The sequence below is a fragment of the Agelaius tricolor genome, unplaced genomic scaffold (genome assembly GCF_023055355.1).
Source record: "Agelaius tricolor isolate 1412-34295 unplaced genomic scaffold, bAgeTri1.0.p SCAF_1, whole genome shotgun sequence".
In the NCBI taxonomy this organism is placed as follows: Eukaryota; Metazoa; Chordata; class Aves; order Passeriformes; family Icteridae; genus Agelaius; species Agelaius tricolor.
The window spans coordinates 5,388,083-5,406,609 of record NW_027269261.1 but is presented as its reverse complement, the minus strand read 5'-3'; the positions used below and the strand labels follow the sequence as shown (position 1 = coordinate 5,406,609).

At 43.4% G+C, this 18,527-nt stretch overlaps 1 protein-coding gene across 12 annotated transcripts in view; it reads left to right on the top strand.

Annotated features, from left to right (window-relative positions):
- The window catches only part of CFAP61 (cilia and flagella associated protein 61), a 104,155-nt gene that overhangs the window by 28,040 nt on the left and 57,588 nt on the right, over positions 1-18,527 (top strand). For all 12 annotated transcript variants that reach the window (XR_011676841.1, XR_011676830.1, XR_011684407.1 and 9 more), the window contains 3 exons: positions 594-800; positions 2,631-2,765; positions 15,151-15,278. Coding sequence is in view for 7 of the 12 variants with exons in the window: in XM_071417136.1 (XP_071273237.1) it covers positions 594-800; positions 2,631-2,765; positions 15,151-15,278 (470 nt within the window). In the remaining 5 variants the exon portion in view is untranslated. The remainder of the gene's footprint in view (positions 1-593; positions 801-2,630; positions 2,766-15,150; positions 15,279-18,527) is intronic.

The window sequence follows — 18,527 nt, the reverse complement described above, 5'->3', positions numbered from 1 at the left end:
GGACTGAAAAGGTGGATTTTAGGTTGTTCAGCAGTTCTAATGATTAGTTTTTACAATAGAACAGTCACTCCTGTTTCTGAGAGCAATTCTCTTGATTATATTAAGAACTAAGAGGATAGATTGAGTGAACAAATGTGCAAAAGTATTAGCTTATCACTTCTACAGGGAAGACTTGTCAGAGGGCATTTCTTACACAGCTCTGCTCTGTGGAATTCCCTTTTTCAGCTGGAATTTAATGAGAGGCACGGCCTGGGCTTCTGTGCCTTGAATGCAGAAAAACAGTTGGTTTTTCTTTTCCTCCCACCTTGGCTGTCTGTTAACTTGTATCAGGCATTGGAGGTATGGGTCAGGTGTGCATTCCTTGTAAATAGGGGCACGCTGCAAGGAGAGGTTTTGATACAATGAAAAGATTTTTCAAGAAAAATCTGTTCAGTCAGTGCCCTTCAGTTGAGGACAGCTGTCAAAGACTCTTGATTTCAGTTTTCAGATGTAGTTCCCTAATTGATAGAAGTTCACTCATTGGTTGGTATTTGCTAAAATCCTGTCAAGGTAGCTGCTGATCACTGCTGACTCAGAAATTCCTAATTTTCCAGGATACTGAGTATATTCGATCACATTACAATATTGAGGACTTCATTCATTTTAATCACCTACAGCAAGAGGAGCATGGACATCTTTGCCACTTTGTCTTGAATCCTGTATTTCATCACTATGCAAAATACTTTCTAAAGGAGATTCTTCGCTTGGGTCACAAATCTTCTCTTTACTACCCTATTTATCCAGAATATGTGGAGGACAAGGTAAGGAGAGTGTGATTAGTATTTCTTGTATTAAATATTGCCATATTTTCTCAGATTTTTTTTTCTTTGCTTCCATGAATGACTGCAAACAGGGATTTTTCTTGTCAATCTGCAGCAAACTGTACCTTCTTTTCTTCCTGCCTGACATATTCTGGACCTGTGGACACAGCTCTTGCATAGCAGGGCTGATCCATGGTGTCCATCAGTGTCTTCAGGAAGTGTGGTGGGGAGCAGAGAGTGGAAATGGCCTTGGCTTCCTGCCCAGCACAAGGGTAATGCAGCCTGAGTAAATGCAAGGGTATCATCCTAAACACATCCAGGTGGCTTATAAAAACCCTTCTAAAGGGATTCAGCCACTCTAGACTGTGTTTTACCACAAGTCAGTGGGACCTGGGTACCTCATTGGCTTTTGAAGGGGGGGACTTGTGTTCCTGCGAGTGTCATGGGAGAACTGTAAGAACTGAACTTCTAAAGGAAAAAATCCATTTCCAAGAAGAACATAATTCAGAAGCACTCACACATGTGCTTTGTCATCAGTCTCATGGGAGAAAAGGCAGCACAAGGTAAAATTTGCAAGCTGTCTGAAGCTGCTGTCTGTCCTGGGCAATCACCCAGGCTCCTGGCACCTGTGATGGAAACACACAGTGCATCCAAAGGGCAGTTCATCCCTCAGTCATACCTGGCTGTCTTGAGACAGATGGAATTTTCCCCTGGAGACTGACCACCAGCTCGGGCTGCTGCCTGCCTGGCTGGACTGGGCACCTGGTGTTTAGATGGTGACTGAGATGAGTTGTGTCCTTGGTGACTTGGGTGTTTTTGAAACCACCACTGGCTTTCACGTGGGAGCTCTTTGACAGGTTAGGCTTCGGTACATTTGCAGGAAGGATGTGTTTTCCTATGCCCTTTTGTGGAGCTCTAAGTGTTCCCGTGAGGAACCAATGTTCCTGCGTAGCATTAGGCTCTCAGTTTCTGAAGAGGCACTCACAGAAATGCAGTTTAATGGCACTGGATGGAAGAGAAGCTAAGTCTTACCAGTGATTCCAGTTTTGACTGTTTCCAGGCTACAGAGTTACTCTAAGTTACTTAAGCTTAGCTAATATTATTATCTAATAAGTGCTAAGTGTGATATTATACTTAGTTCTCAACATAGTAACCTCAAGTTTTTAGTATTTGTGGATGGAATGGCACTTGAGTGTAATTTAGTTTGCATTAATGTTAGTTCTGTATTTCCTGTAATTCTCTTATTTTCTTCCCTTCTATGTTGTCAGTTGTGCCAGAGGCAGTCATGGTGTAATAGACAGATACAGCTATTTCTAATGATCGAGGCTGTTCAGATGAGCGTTAGGGTTTTGTTCATTTCAAATCTCTGGCACTTTATTAACATTTATCACTTGGATGAACCAGACATTTCAGTCGGTATAGAATTTCTATATAAATTCATCTCCGTTCCTTGCCAGGCGAGCAAAGGTTAGCAGTGAGCAGATAACACAGCTTAATGAGGTCAAATCAAGCTGATTCATGATCACTATGGAGAAAAATATCCTCCTGGGGAAAATACTTGTGCTGAAAAATCCCATAAACCAAACCACTTGTTTATCTGTCATTCCCACAGAGATAGTAATGTAATTACTCTCATAATTATCTTCATTAGTGTCAGGAATTATCTGCAATTCATTTCTCTGCTCTGAGTATGTTTGTTTATTTGCTGATTTTTGTCTCAGATTTAGCCAACAGAACTAAGAACTGTGTGTTTGTGAAGCCATGCAGCAGACATCTGCGATGCACTGCTCTGACATTCTCTCTGCTGAAATATGGATTGCTGTCTTTCAGTTCCAGCATCCCTGTGCTCATTCCCTGACATCTGCCCTTCATTACATGGCTCCCGTGCGGCCGAGACGACAGATTGTCTATCCTCTGCAAGAGCTTGGCGTGAGCGCTCCGTCGGAGCAAGTCTCCAAGGATCAGGTGGGTAACAGCAGTGGCAGCAGGCGGGAGGCACGGTGCCAGCTCGTGCAGGGCCTGGCAGATGGGCTGGCATTGACCTCCCAGTGCTCACGGGCTGCTCCTTAATTACAGCAGCCGCGCTGGCTGCCCGATCCCCATCCCGCTTCCCCATCCCGCTCCGCTGCCACGCCCGGCACACGCGGCAGCCGCTGGAGCAGAGCCCTTCCCGCTCCGCTGCCCACCGTGGCAAAGCTTTGTCGTGGCCTCCCAGCATCTTCTAAATGCTCTGCCTGCTGCTGAGCCCTTGCTCCTGCTGGCTTTATTTAGGTGTCGTGCTCTGCAAGCAGAAACAAGGCAATGTCGTGCTGTTGACTCTTTCTGTAGAGATTGCTTCAGTACATTTTATTTTTTAATCCCAAAGTCAGGTTTCTTCATGCACAAGTTACCCCTAAAACATCAAGTGACTTAACAGCAAAGGAAAAGGTTGTTTTCACTAGCAAATGGTTTTACTTGCAAAGCTCTGGTGTGGCCTGGAGGTTCTAAATGAAAAGTCTCTTTAAGTTCCATTTTTACAATAACTTACACCTAATTCCCTTACATTTTTTAAGTAACTAAAATTTGGCATGAAGGTGATTCCTCAAAAGAGTAGGTAGTGAAGCTGAAATATGAGGAAAAACACAATTAGTGATGGATTCTCTCAGTAGGTAGTCGTAATTTTGTGAGAAACATAATTAGGGAGCTTTATGTCTGTCTACTAACTTCCAGTTGGCTGAGGTGGGCTTCCATATAATATTTTTAGAGCTGTCCTTTTCTCAGTTAGTCAGTAGGTTTTGGCACCTAAAACTCTTAATTAGGCAGCAGCTGGCAACGTGAAATCCAGAACATGGCTAAGGCTGTTGGTCTGGGTTCGGCTTTGTTCAACAGCCTTCCCTTCACATGCACATCCCTGCCTTTCTCTTATCTGCAGAATGAGCTCTGATGCTTTTCTTTACACTGCTTCTTATTCTTAACCTTTAAAGTGATTTCTCTCTTCCTAAAAGAGCTCATCTTAGTATTTTTGTTAAAGCTGTAAAATCACAGACATCCTGTGTTTGAAAAATTTGCAAATCTTTTGTCTCCTCGTGTTCTTCCTGAGGTTTTCTGAGCTTCTCTGTGGGTAGTGGCATAATGGTTTGAAATCTCAGATTCAGATTCCTATTTAATAGAATGTGTGAAATTTTTGCTAAGAAGTTATACTGGAAAAACCCCAACTCAAGGCCAGCCAAGTATCCATGCATCTGCCTCTACATGAATTATAGATTTTTTGACAGACTGTGCTCTATCAGAATGGACATCTGGGGCTAAGTGCTGGGTCGTAACTTGAGGATAAAGCTAGTCTGCTGCTGCTGCTGGCTTCTCTGAAATACCAAGAACTTGAAACCATGTAAAGCTAAATTGACTCTTCTGTTGAGTGAATGAAGCGACCTTTGGCCACCCTACGTTGGGAAGCTGTGTAACATAAGAAGCAGGCTGCCATGGGAAACTGAGTGTACTCATCAGTAAGGAGGTGGTGCTGCTTTTAGACTTTGGGTTGCAGCCAGGCACAAGGCATTTGCCCTCTCTCTCTGCTCAGGTGCCTCGTAAAAGAAGATTGATCCCCATCCAATGATCTTGCACTACCTTGCCCAATACTGTAGTGAAGTTACAAATAAACTGAGGTGTGTCTTATAAATGAATATAACTGAGTTTCAGAAGGCACAATGTTATCTTTCAGCCTTTTTGTAGTGATTAAAAGGCTTCTCAGAGCTACTGTAAACAGTAAGGTGCAATCTGTGAGGCAGAGAACAACCTGTCTCACCAAGGAGATAAATGTGCTGGCTCAGAAGAACAGAAAGGCTGAGAAGTGTCACCTTATGAAATACAGTGAGACAAGGTGAAACACATTTTGGTTGTAGAAGATGCTAACAGGCTGGGAAGTGAGGGGGAAAGGACATGGGAGAACTGTGTTGTGAGGAAAGTGTGGAGAAGAGAGGGAGAAAGGGGAAAGGCAGACAGAGAGTCTGGAGTAGGAATTAGTGGGAACATGTCTGAGGCCAGTACCTGCAGAGGAGTAAGGAGAAAATGTCTCCTATCATCTTTGTTTTGGTGGTTTCAAATGAGACCAGGGCAGGATCTTGCAAGATGTTTAGATTGGGCAAGCAGGGATTCCAAGCATTTGAGACCACTTCTCATTTCTTTATCCCGTGTCTCTATCCCAGCTCACCAAGCTGGTTTAAACTGAGGGGGCTTTGCCCTCTCCTATTTGAAAGCAGCTCCTCTAGAGGTGAATCTGTGCCCACTTTGTTCCCATGAGCTGGAGGGCAAGTTATCACTGTAATTCTGCTTTAGAGTGCTCTGCAGTAATGGCAGGATTTGCCACATGAACTAGAGGATGAGGATTGTAAATGCAAGTTGATTTCAGAAATGTAAAATTTTCATTGATTGCCTGCCCTAATTGGTTGCTTGAGTATCTGTTGCTGGTAATGGGGATAATTGTGGTGATATTCTTGCTTTGATACCCATAAGATGCCCTTGATATCTAGTAATCAACAAATCAACATCTGCCTCTCATCTGTTGCTTTTTCAGCTGCCTTCCTCTTGTTCCAGCCCTTTTTGAGCTCCTGCTCCCCTTTTCTAGCTTTTTGAGCTCCTGCTCCCCTTTTCCCCAGTAAGAGCTTGGGGCTGAGCAGCTCAGCAGTTCTGTGTGGGGGCACAGCTCCTGATTTGTGTATGGATGTCTGTGGGCTGTCAGTGGCTCTGTATCTCAGTGCAGGTGGGAGCCCTGGGGCTCCATCAGTCACTGTCTCTCCAGGACATTCCAAGGACATTCCAGCCTGCTTAGGGCACAAAGGGAATTCACTCATAGATACAGATCCAGGGCATGCATGGCCTCTTTCCTGCTTCCTTCTTCCAAAGCCAGAAGAGAAACCATCCATCTAAACCACAGAAGCTCTGCTCTCAACTAATCCTCGAGCTCTGCCAGTCCATGTGGATCTTGTCTGTGCTGGAGAGGTGCTTTTTCTGCAGGTCTGGATCAGCTGAGCACAGTATGTGGCAACTTGTTCTTGTTGTCCCTCTGTCAACTCTCTCTATTCTTCTGTGGTGTCTGGAAAAGCCACCAAAGGGGAGGTGCCATGTGTTGCTCTCCCATGGATTCCTGGCCTGCTCCCTCCTGTCTTATGCAGGGAGCATGAGCCTGTTTGTGGCTTTAAAGGAAGCATAGGTCCTTCCTCCTGTGGGCTCTCTGTCAGAGCTATGTGTCAGCTGGAGAAAGGTGCTCCTAAACTCCAGGAGCTTGCCCTATAACTCCACAGAGCCAACTGTTACCTGTGTGGTCATTTACCTGCAGTTCTCCACTCCCCCTGTTCTCTCCAGGACCTTGTGGCATTTCCCCTGGTTCAGTCTTGTTTCTGGTTTGAGACAGGCTTTTGGTGTGTGTTGTGGCTTATTGCTAAAATGATTATGACTCCAGAGAAATACAGAGCTTAGGAGCTCTCCCTGCTCCTCCCCTATTTGCCCTCCTTTTCATGAATGCTTTGCTGTAGGTTTTAAGGCCATCACACGTTTTTTCACTTATTCTCTTAAACCACAGCTCTGTGCTGCTTCATCTTTGCCCCAGGAACCCTGCCACTCCTCAGGCAGTGGCTCCATTTCCTGAAGGGCTGTAAATTCTTCCTTACTTTGAGATTGGAAATACATTTTGCTGCTGATTTTGTGTGTTTGTTCCTACCAAACTCTGTCTCCCATTGCTCTGCTGAAGAGATTTGGATAAATTGGGTAAGGCTAGTGTGAGAAGGCACAAAGCAGGAGATGTTAAGCTTGCCTCCCATTAAGTCCTGCAGCCCTCAGGAATGACACAGTTGCTGATTTGCATCTACTCCTGAGGTGTCCAGACTTTAGGACACCTGTTGAGCAGCAAGTGTGGCAGAGGTGCCACATCTTGGCTCAGAATTGCATCAGCCACACATCTGCTCTGCTGGGGTTCAGGGCACAGACCTGACAGAGCTCCTGCCCTACTCATTAGATCAAACACTTTGTACAGCTGTGCCAGAGCAAAAGGAAATCTCTAATTTTTGTATTCTGGATCAGCAACCAGTGCTGAAGTGCCAACTGGCAGGAGATCCAAAGATCCAAACTCTTAATTCCCTCAGTGTTAAAACAGATTAGATTATTATTCTGGTTTGCACATCTGTCAGTCACTGCAGTCATGTTACACGAAAAACAGTCGGTTACAACAGAATCCTGAATATCTTATAAAGTGCTGCTGGCCTTCACGATGCATGTCATTATTGGTGGAGTAGAAAGCTATAGGTAATGAAATAATTCTTAATTATTTCTTCATAAATAAACAATTTATAAACTTGTTTGCTTTCTCACCATCTGGGAGCATTCTGTTCTCCATCTGCTTCATGTAATTATCAATGTAAGGGAAGAATAGGTGATATAATTAACAAGAATAACTGATCCACAATGAAGAACAAAAATGGCACACATCTGTTGAATTATTTCCTTGTTTTTGCCCTTTTATTATTTTTCATGCTATTGGGTTTATTATGTTTTTATTTCATGGCTGCATTCAAGCTGTCAGGCTCTATTGCACAGTTTAGAATTGTTTTTTCTGCTCCAGCTCATAAAAAGACAGAACAGTTGCTGAAGCCCATGAAGTGTTGTATAAATTTAGTTAGTTCAGTGTGAGGTTCAAATAGAAAATGGAGGCCAAGGCACTGCAAAGTCAACAGTTTCCAGTGCAAGTGTGGTGGTATTTCTGTGTGTTTGTTTGATTCCATGATGATGGTTATGGTAAAGGCTATGAGTAAATGGCCTGAGAGCAGTTTAAAATAATTAAAACAGGAACATGAAAGGAAAATACATCCTTGCTTTTATATTCATCCTAGAACTAGTTCCATTGCAGTGTATGTTCACAACTACATACTGAAATGAGTTTGAATGTAGGAGCCATCCTGGATGATTCTCTATTCTCTGAGCTTTTTATGTCCATCATAAAATTGCAGGACTTTAAAAGAGTACATATTTACCATGTTTTGTAAAAAAAAAAAAAAAAAAAAGGAGAAATTAGCTATCAGGTAAAACCAGAAAAAAATCTGAAACATTTTTGAACTTGACAAACTTTCTCTTGTGGAGAAGCTTGTTTAAAAAAACAAAAATGAAATTGATCTAAAGGAGCGTTTCTATAGAAAACTCATCCCTAGATGCTGGTGTCCCCTCCAACAAACTCCTGGGGCTCTACTTTATTTGCTTACTCTCTGTGGCTTCTACTTTCTGCTGTTTAGACCAGTTCATTACCAGCTGTCTGAACCTTTCATTAGTGCCCAGACTGAGCACAAGCCTTTACCTTGACCTGTGCAGGCAGAGGAACAGAAAGGACTCCCAATTGATAATTTGACTGTTAAAACTCCTTGCTGTCCAGCCAGACCACAGTGTACAGCCTGAAAATTTTAGCTCAGTTGTAATTCAAAATCAAAATTTAAAACATGGGGGAGAGGCTCTTCACAGAGGCTGCCACAGAACAATCTGTTCAGAGCAAACAAAGCTCTTTGCTTCCAACTGCAGCTGAGAGTGCAAACTGCATGGTTTGTCACCTTATGTATCCACAGAAAAATGTCAAGAAGGTGGAGAGGGAGAGGTACAAGTTCTGTGAAGCAGCAGAGCCTCTGCTTTGAAGTGTATGCCCATCCTGAGCACTGGCCATTCCCTGTTCTGGTCTGCAGGCACGGCCACAGGAGCAGCCAACTCTGCTCCTGGAGGTGCTTCTGGAACAGCAGTGCCTGGAGTAACTCACCTGGAGTAACTCAGGGAAGCAGTCACTGCTATTTTACCCTCTGTCTGCCTTGGAGCTAAGTGTGTGCTGGCTTGGTAGCATACCTGTAGCAAATAAAGGTTCGTTCTGGCAGTTTCAGTTCTATTTATGTGCAGTTGAAGCACTGGAATGTACTGAATATGGCTAAAATATGGAAGGTTTTTCAGGGTTTGGGGTTTGTTTTCATCATTAGGCCTCTACTAAGATAAAGAGCAAATATAGCAGAGAGCTTAGGGAGGATGGGCAAGAGAATTCCCTGCATTTTAAATATCAAGTCTCATGTATCAAAGTTAAAATGGCAGAGTTCCTTCATGTTACAATTTGTGTGTGGATGCTGGGATTACAAACAAAGGCTTGCTGTGGATAGTTTTCACTTAACCAGGGAAGTAGTATGAATTTTTAAAGCAGTAACTGTTGCTTAAGATGTTCATGTGCTTGAGTAATGAATTTTTAATGCTTTTGTAGTATGTGCATGGATGAAAATCCATTATTTATTGTTCTTCCCCTTGACTGGTGAAGGTGATGGTTTTATGGCACCAGTAGGCACACAAACAGGCATTCTGAAGTGAGGCTGATAACAAATTTCCTCACTGTAAATGTCAGTGGGGCTTGTGCGATGCTGCCATTACATTTTGTTTGGAAGGCTGAGTGTCACACCGTTGTGGGAGGCACCAGATGGCATTATTAACAGGAATGTTTACCACTTATGTGCATGTGTGAAATTAAAAGTAAGATGACCTATCTTTGTTTTGAAAGCCTGGTGTCAGTGCTGTACAGGTGTTAATGACATTTGCAGTAAACTGAAATAGGCACTTCTGCTTACAAACAGGTCAGGCTTGGCTTAAAGCTTTTTCAAAGCTGTTTGTTAGATTGATAATTCCAGTTTATAAGGAGGAAACAACTATTTTTGCCACGGAAGTCTGCTTTCACTAAAACATGATTTGCTGACCCTACAAATCAATCTCCCCTCATATCCTGGACTATTATTTGTTACCTCATGTCCATTATTTTCAGTATGAAATGTTATAATTTTTATTCTGTTTTTTTCAAGCTTGTCACTTTATACCTCTCTTATGTTTTTCAGTGAGTTCAGTATATTTAAATTGCTTCCTCTGCTGCCCTGAGTCTTTACATGAGGTGTCTGTGCCTTCTCTTGCTCTGGCTCTGTTCTGTGGCTGCTGTGGGTGTGTGTGGGCAGCTGCCTGTGCAGGCTGGCTCAGTGTGACCAGAGACCAGTGCAAGCTGCCCCTTGTCTGCTGCTCCTGTGCTCAGGCCAGGGGTTCCTGTAGGGCTTCTTTCCCCAGGGACTGTCAGACTTGCTTCTCTCTCAGAGGGATGTGGAGCTAATGGGTTCAGTCCTTGGCCAAAGCCCCAAGTTTGTATTTGCCACTCTCTTTCCTCCTGCCTTGAAGAATAAGCCATAGACAGGTGACCTGGGAAGCAATGGCTGCTGTCAAGAGGACTAGAGCCAGCCATGTGCTTTACCCCCTTGCCATCTTGAATGCTTTGATTGAATTCCTGTGCCTTCCTGTCCTTCCCTTTCTTCCCAGAAAAACAGGGGAGAACTGAGCTCTCTGAAAGTGGCACCATTCTGAGTTCATTTCTTTGGCCTTTGAAGCAGAGCAGCAAGCAATAGTCAGGTCCTTACAGGAGTGTGAACTGCCCAGCCCTCTCTGGGCTGGGGATCCAAATGTCAGTGCTCAAAGGGAAAAAGAGCATCTTTTTACCATGGTAACAGTGGTTCTATGAGGAAATTAAAGAGATGTGTCCATGCTCTGCTCTCTTCTGCTGCTGGTTGGAGTCAAGCAGGAAATCCCTGGTTTTGTATGGAGCCATAGGCACTGGCATATGATTGGTTATGAGTATAGAGGTGGCTTTTTCCAGAAGCTGAAGATCAGCATTTACCCATATAGGCATAATAATGGTGTAATAATACTGACTTCTTCCATAAAGGCTTTGGGGATCCGTGGATGAAAATATTCTGTAAAGGTGACCTGTTATCTGTCCAAGCCACAGTTCCTAAAGATGGGTTCTTTGATGAAGACAAAACAATTAAGGCTGCACTCTTCATCTCTGTTTCTTTTACTGCTGTTTCTGGTGTTTGTATAAGTCTGTGAATGCTTGGAAACAGTTTTTGAAAACGTGTTTGCAGAGATTTCTAATGAGGCTTTTTGGAATGTAGCTAGTATTTAGAAAACAATTCCTAATGCAGGCTGGAAAAGCTTGCATTTTCCAATCTGTTTTGTTCATATCGCCTTGGTAAACATTGATGTTTCTTTTTTTAACTTGTGGTTCAAATGGAGCTTGAAATTAAAATAGCTGTTTGCTCACCTTCTTGTTTGCCTGTCGCTGTTGCTGAGCTCAGCACTACTCTGCTAACAGCTTTGTTAATTGCTTTCACTGCTTCTGATGGTTTTTGCAGTAACAGCTCATACATATCATGTGGATCCTCCAGAGCAGTAACTATCACTGGGATTTCTCAGTAACAAATGTTGAAATAAAACAAAAGCACTGCAGGCAGATGTAGAATCCCACAAGCCAGGGCTGGAAAGGCCCCTCCAAGCCATAGTGATGGATCAGTGAAGATGCCAAGAACGCAACAAACGAGGCTGCCCCGTGTTTGCCATGCAGCCCTTCTGAATGTGAACCACTGCTAGGTACTTGAACTGCAGCCAACACTTCAGTGCGTTTAGCTGGGCAAAGCCCAAATCCTCAGGGTCTAATAAAGTCAAGCCTAAGTTTAATGGTCAGAGTTGATGGCCTTAGAGGTCTTTTCCAAACGAAAGGATTCTGTGATGCTGCAAATTCTGCTGCATTATGGAGCCCCACAATGGACTGCAGGAGCTCTGACACACCACTGAGTGTTACTGGGATAGACTTTCCAGTGCCCAGTTCAGAACACAGTGCTGTTTTCTTCCTGTCAGGGCTGAAATACTTTGTCCAAATTTTTGGTTTTATATTTTTGGGTGTTCAATTTCCATGGTTTTGTTTGTTAGAACGAAATTCTTTGTTATAAACCCTGACCTGCTGTAGAACAATTATTATAAATATATGTTGAAAACCTACATCTATCCCAAGGTCCAATGTTTAAAAACAGAACTAAAAGGAGCCTCAAAATATTCTGGATGTGAGTTTGTACCATCAACATCTAATATAAAGTCGTGAGTAATGTACCATGAATCCATTCCCAAGGCATGTGCAAAGCAAACAGGAAAGCTGGACGTGAAGCTGTATGGGTTTGGAAAGTGCAAAGGAAACAATGTGTTTGCTGAAACCTAATCAATATTTCATGACACTTTTTACATTGGTTGCTTGGGGTAGAAGGATGTGTGGGCTCTGGATGCCATAGATGAGTCCTGCTGTGGCCCATGTTGTGTTGTGAGATTGTAAGTGAAAGCCATGGTTCCATGCAGGGGCTGTGTTGTCACTGTCTGGGGGCTGCATCACTGTTTTAACAAGGTAACATGTAATATCATGTGGATCCTCCAGAGCAGTAACTATCACTGGGATTTCTCAGTAACAAATGTTGAAATAAAAGAAAAGCAGAGTGTGAAGGCTCAGAGTGGTGGCCCTGGCTGTCTATGTGCAGGAATAGCCCCATGGGCTGATGCCAAGGGCCAGCACTGCCCATGGCCACCCCTGCCAGCTCCTCTGCACCCAGACAGGAACAGCATGGGGGGTAAGGGTGCCAGTACCCCAAATAATCACCTGAAAACCAAAGAAAATCCTCCTTTCTACATATGCCTTTTTTACTAATGGCAATTAATGCTTTTTGCCTTGCATTAGTTAATGATTGCTGGTTTATTTAATAGATTGGATACAAAACAAACATGTTAGTTTGCTATTGACCTGTCAATTATGATGTCTGATTACCCCTCTGGGGAGCACAGGTAGCTGTTTGTCCTGACATTTTGTTAAAATAGGTGGTATTATGGGACCAGTCCATCTAATTCCTTACTCCCTGGGGCTGTTTAGTGTGCTTAGCTGCAGAAAGGTGATTTCTGGAGCATGACAGCTGTTGGTGCTGGGGCTGTTATGTGGGGAACAAACCAGGTTATATTCTGCTCATAGGCTGCCTTTGTGTCACTGATACAGGATCTGTTTTGTAAATTGGACAACTCTTTGCAGGGAAATTGTATTCCTGCTTTCATTGCTGCAGTGCATTAAAATAAACCACCAGCACAGCAGTAGAAGGAGATATTTGAACTTGGCATTGCCTTGAGGCCTGTTTGGTTTGTGCTGTTTTCTCCTGGCATTCTTGCCTAATTTCATTGATTTGGTACATTACAAGTAGTTTATTTCCATGGTTTTTTGCCATTTTATTAATTTATTAAGAGCTCCATTGCAACACAAATATCACTTAATCACTTTTCCTCCAGAAGGAGGAAAACTCTTGCTTTTCTGGAAAGTTGCAAGTCTGTGTGTGCAGCAAAACCCTGTCTGTCAGAATTGCTGTCTGCCAATCCCAGGAATGTGAATACTGAGGTGAGGGCACAGAGTCCTCCACGGCTGACTGTGGGACTGGGAGGGCTCCACACATGTCAGCAGAGCAAGAGCTCCTGTAGCTGGGGCATAACCATTTAGCATAAGAAATGCAGTCTGAGTTTGATTTTAAGTAGTGGGGGATGTCTGTAATACTTGGCACTGGTTTTTCTCATTTCCTAAAATCTTTTCTAAAGATGTACACTTCCAGGGAAATACAAAGGGCTTTTTCAGCTTCTGAAATGTGGAAACATTACAGATATAGTCTGTATTATTTAATTTATGATTAAAACCCTTTTTGCTGGCAGAGCCTTGTGTAAGAAGTGTTCAACCATTTCAAGAGCACTGGCTTTAAATGGGATGATGGAGGTTCTCTGTAGGGACTTGCCCGTGTCCTGTGCAAACCTGGTTTGGAGTAGCATGGTGGTTCTGTCCCTCACCAAGGCATTCTTCACTGAGGGCCTGTGCTGGCTGCCACACAGCTGACCACCATTAAGCAGCCACCCTGGGCTGGCATACTTTTTGAGATATCTTCTGGAATTTTCCCAGGGCAGTCCAGTCCCTGAGATGAATCTGGCTCACCACTGGATGTCATCGTTGCACTGTGGTGAACTGCACCTCAAAGAACATTTATCTGGCAGTAAAAAAATAATGTTGCCTGACCAAAGGTGACATTTAATTTTGCCACATTCTGAATGACTTGCTGTGCAGTCATGCCATTGGGCAGGGAATTGATCCATAATGCTTCCTTAGGGGAACAGGACAGCACTCTCGTGAGTTACACAGTGTAGTGGGGCTGTGCTGAAACCTCAGCTGTGGAGCTCCACCAGTGCAAAGACATTGCATTAAAGATCTCTTGGGGATCTCAACGTGCTATGTACTTATTGAGAAGGCCCATATAATTACCACAGCTTTTAAAGAAAGTACTCTTCATCTAGTGAGTTACTCTGTCAGCTGATATATAGAGAATGTATTTCTACTGTACTACCATGGGAGGAATTTAGAGGACTTAATTTTACTGGTGCTGTCTCCTATCTGTAGTAGAGGAAAACCTGTTAGAAGCCTTAGATTGCTTCCTTCTTGAGTGCCACAGCAGGAATTTATAGGAGAAGTGTCTGACAAATGACAAAAGTGGCTCCATTTTGTATTGGTCTTCCCAGTGCATTTATGAACCTGAGTTACCCATTCTGTGAAATGGGAATATAGGCAACCCAGAGCAGTAGGAGAAGTGCTAAGTGTGTTGTACTGTGAGATGGAAAGTATTTCCTTGTCTTTCATCAGAAATTTGAAAGCTAAATATAGTCAAGGTGAAAAAAAGCCACCAACCTGTCAAATGCAGTAATATCTCTTGTCTCTTAGCTGCATATTTGCTTTGAGAATCCTATTAGGTAGTGAGACCTAGAGACACATGGAAAAAACCCTCATGGAGTTTATTCCCCTAGCCAGAATGTGCATGAAGTGATGTGGAAGCTGAAATTAGTAACTACCAACGTGGCAGTAAGATTTGTGACTGGAGAACTGGTCCCAGTGGCATTGAGCTCCTCTTTTACTTGTGTGGCAACCTGGCTTTCCAGGTAGGTGCTCTGTGCTTAAGAAAAGAGGGATAATTTTGGAAAGGAGTTTTCAATTAAACACACAACCACTCAAAACGTAAGTTCCTAATTAATTTACTAGTAAAACCATATCCATAAATAAACCAGCAAGAGTAAAAACTGCTTTAGGAGGTATAAAAATGGCCTTAGCAGTACGTAAATACCAGTTCTTGAGGTGTTTGATAAATGGCAGTGAGTGATAGAAGAGGCAGTGTTTTGTCCTCTCCTGCAAGGATTACAGGGCATCTTACTCAGGAGAAACCAGACCATTCAGCTCTTGTAATTTTCTGTGACCTATTAAACATGCACATATTCCTCATATTTTAGTACCACTTATCTGGTGCTGTGCACAGAAAAATGGTATTAGTCATGTCAGTGAGCCATAAGAAGTTTTGTGTGAATGCAAGGCTATGCATCACTGAGAGTTTAATGATTCCTAGCAGGCTTTGACTGTTTTTTTTAATGCATTTCTATGTCTTATGTATTTTTTTAACAGCTGAAATATTCTTTGAACCTCATAAATCGAAAGCTGGTGCTGGAACCAAAAGTGTGTATCAACACTAGAATTGTGGTGGTTGGTGCATCTGACGTTGGAATCTCTTTTCTGGAAACACTGGTTTTTTGGTAAGTTTTTAATTTTATTTCCTTTGCTGAAAAGGATGTGTTCCCTTCTGTATCAAGGGGGTTGTTTCTTGCATTTAAAGCATTCCTTGAGTCTCTCTCAATGTACTGGGTGTTAAATGTCTGAGCATGTGTGGATGGAGAGATGGGTGCTGGCATCCTGGATGCCTTGGGACTCACAGGATTCCAGTGTGGATGGAGAGATGGGTGCTGGCATCCTGGGTGCCGTGGGACTCACAGGATTCCAGTGTGGATGGAGAGATGGGTGCTGGCATCCTGGATGCCTTGGGACTCACAGGATTCCAGTGTGGATGGAGAGATGGGTGCTGGCATCTTGGATGCCTTGGGACTCACAGGATTCCAAGTAACTCCTGGTTGCACGTGGACCCTTAAGGTGAAGGCACGTTGAAAATGTGTGTTGAGAACGCCTAAAGTTGCTTTGGCCATTGTTCTTAAACTGCAGTCTTGTGAGGGGAGGTGGAGTCAATGGCCCCAAGCAGTATTGTCTTTTAAAGCCAGTTGTTCCTGGTGGGATCCCAAACCTGTCTGGATCCCCCTTTCCCTAAGTTAAGGCAGGGAAACCTGTGGATGAGTTCTGCTGTTTACAGCCTTCCTAACATGAGGACAGGGTGCTCTTTCTGCTGTCTCACTGTTGGACTCCCCAGGGGCTTACTGGGCAGTCAGACTGTGAGAATGCAGTTCCTTTGATGCAGAGTTTAATCACACATACTAGAAAGACTTGCAGAAATGAATATAAAATTCAAAATCCGAACATGATTCTTACAAGATGCAGCAAGAACTGAGAGAGTTGTCTGGTGCTTTTGTGGAGGATGGAGAATGGAAAATTCTGCCTTTTTTTCTTTTTTCAGTTAAGCCAAGAGTTTGTATTTCTACAACAATCATTGATAACATCACAAATGATATTTTCAATACATCAAGAGAGGAATAAGTTAAGTGGTTTATAGATGTCGTATTGCTGGAGCAGTGTAGAAGAAAATTTCTGCTTCTTGCCCTTCTCTTAGTTCTTGACTTCCTGTAAAGCATCTCATCTTAGAGTAAATAGTTTCCCCTCATCCTCTTGTTTTCAGCACCTTTTAGGCTTTGAGTTCCACCCCAAATTCAGTTAAACCTGACCTTTAGAGCTGAGTCTGTTCATAGTGAACAGGCCTTTGCAGGTGTTGCCCTCAGAGCTCCCTCGGCTGAGCCTTTGCAGCCAGGGCTTGAATTTGAACCCAACTCTGGCAGAGTTGTTGCAGGACACATCCTCCTTGAGCTTGTCTTGGCTTGTCAGACATGGGGTGCTGCTCAGAGAACCTCAGAACCAGCACTTAGTGCAGTGTCACAAAATTTATATTAATAGAGGGATAAATTTGCAAAAGATTAGGTTTTAATTTTCACATCAGCAGCAAATAGCCTCCTGATCAGTGTGAAGGCCTTTAAAAACAATTTTGTTTAATTTACTCATAATTTTCTAATATTCCCTGCAAAGGTTACTTGCACTAAAAATAGCTGGACTGAATCAATTTGTGAGCCCTAATCCTTAAAAAGAGGAAGTCGTTTTCTCATCATTATTCTTCATACTTAATTATTTTTCATTACCAGTCACCATGGAAACACATAAATATAATTCACTTACTGATGTGGCAATTATTGGAACTCGATCTTGCAAGTGTTTTCAACTTCTTTGAGAACTGAAGAGATCCATTTCTCATTAAGCAGAGAAATGACCCTGAGAATGAGCCCTGCTGCCCCGTGGCAGGACACCTCCTGCTGTGCCACAGGGCAGCCATGGCACCACTGCTCACCCACCCAAACTCCAAAGGAGCTTTAGACTTTCCCATGCTGCTCAGGCAGCATGTGCAGGTATGTTTTCAGCTGTAGAGCTTCTTTTCTTGAGGATGCAGAGTGATTTTTTGTTTTTTGCTGGAGGGCCAGGTGCCTGATGGAGGCAGCAGCACTGCAGTAGCAGGGACAGACCCGTTGCCTGGCCAGCTCTTGGTGTGACAGCAGCTCTGGGGGTGCAGATGTGACAGTGGGTGGGTTCTTATTTGGTTGTTTTGGGTTTTTTTTCTTCACTCCTTTGCTAGCTTCAAAGGGATGGGCAGGGCAACAGGGTTAGACCAGAAGGACATAGGGTTACAAACCCCACTGTTTCCACTTAGTGCCAATGCCTGGTTCCTGGAGCAAAACGCAGGGATGCCAGTTTGGCTTAGGGATTGTGGAGCTTGCTCCCAGCAGTGTCTTGTCACTGGTTCCAGTATTGGGAACCCATTGGCTTTTATCCACCTCTTAGCATACAGCTGTGGAAATTACTATTGTCTTTGATTATAGGGAAAACCATTTTTAATCCATGGTCTTGAAAATGTCCTTAATCCAAACCCTGATGTAAACAATGACTTCTCTGAGGATATTGGAATGTACAGAACATGCTACATCAGATAGCGATAAATGAATGGTGCCTAAAATCACAATATTTAATATGAAATTGTTGTGAAATTTATTTCCTTCTCCCTATGGGCGCATGAAAATAATTATTGCATTTAAGAACCAGATGGATTAAAGTACATTATTATCAAAGGCCTGGATTTTTTTCCTCAAAGTAGAATTGGAATCCAGCACAGTAAGCCTGGATTTTTTACTGCAGGACAGTGTCTCCTGCTGGGAGCTTGGTGTACCCAGGATCAGCTCTGAGGTGGCAGGGTTTGAGCAGGGTTCCTGTCAGAGCCCGTTATCTGGCAGCACTGGGGCACACAATATCCCACACATCTGGCCTGTTTGGCTGTAGTTAGCATAATGCTTGATCGTTAATTAGGCTTTTTATCTTTGCATTTGTCTGGGAACATCTGAAGCCTTCCATGTTGCCTGTCACTAATTAGTTGACTAATTAAATAGTTAGTGCTTACTTGCTGATCACAGAGCTAACATGCAATGAATGGGTTAGTGATGCCCACTGTTTTGTCCTATCTGTCTTTGCCACATGAGCTGACACACATGTGCTTCCCTCTGCCTTCCCTTCAGAGCAAGGCGAGCCCAGGCCATGTGCTCAGTGTCACCAGGCTGCATCCCTCAGTCATTGTTTGCCTTCCATCACTTCTGGAGAGCAGAGCTCAAGTTGTGACAGAGATAAATCAGATGGGTCAGAGCTGGCCTTGTCACGCAGTCGGCATCACAATGAACGCTGGCAGTGACTGATACAAGCCATAAACAGGGCAGAGGATGTGGGTCAGGAGCAGCCTTCCTAACAGCCTCTGC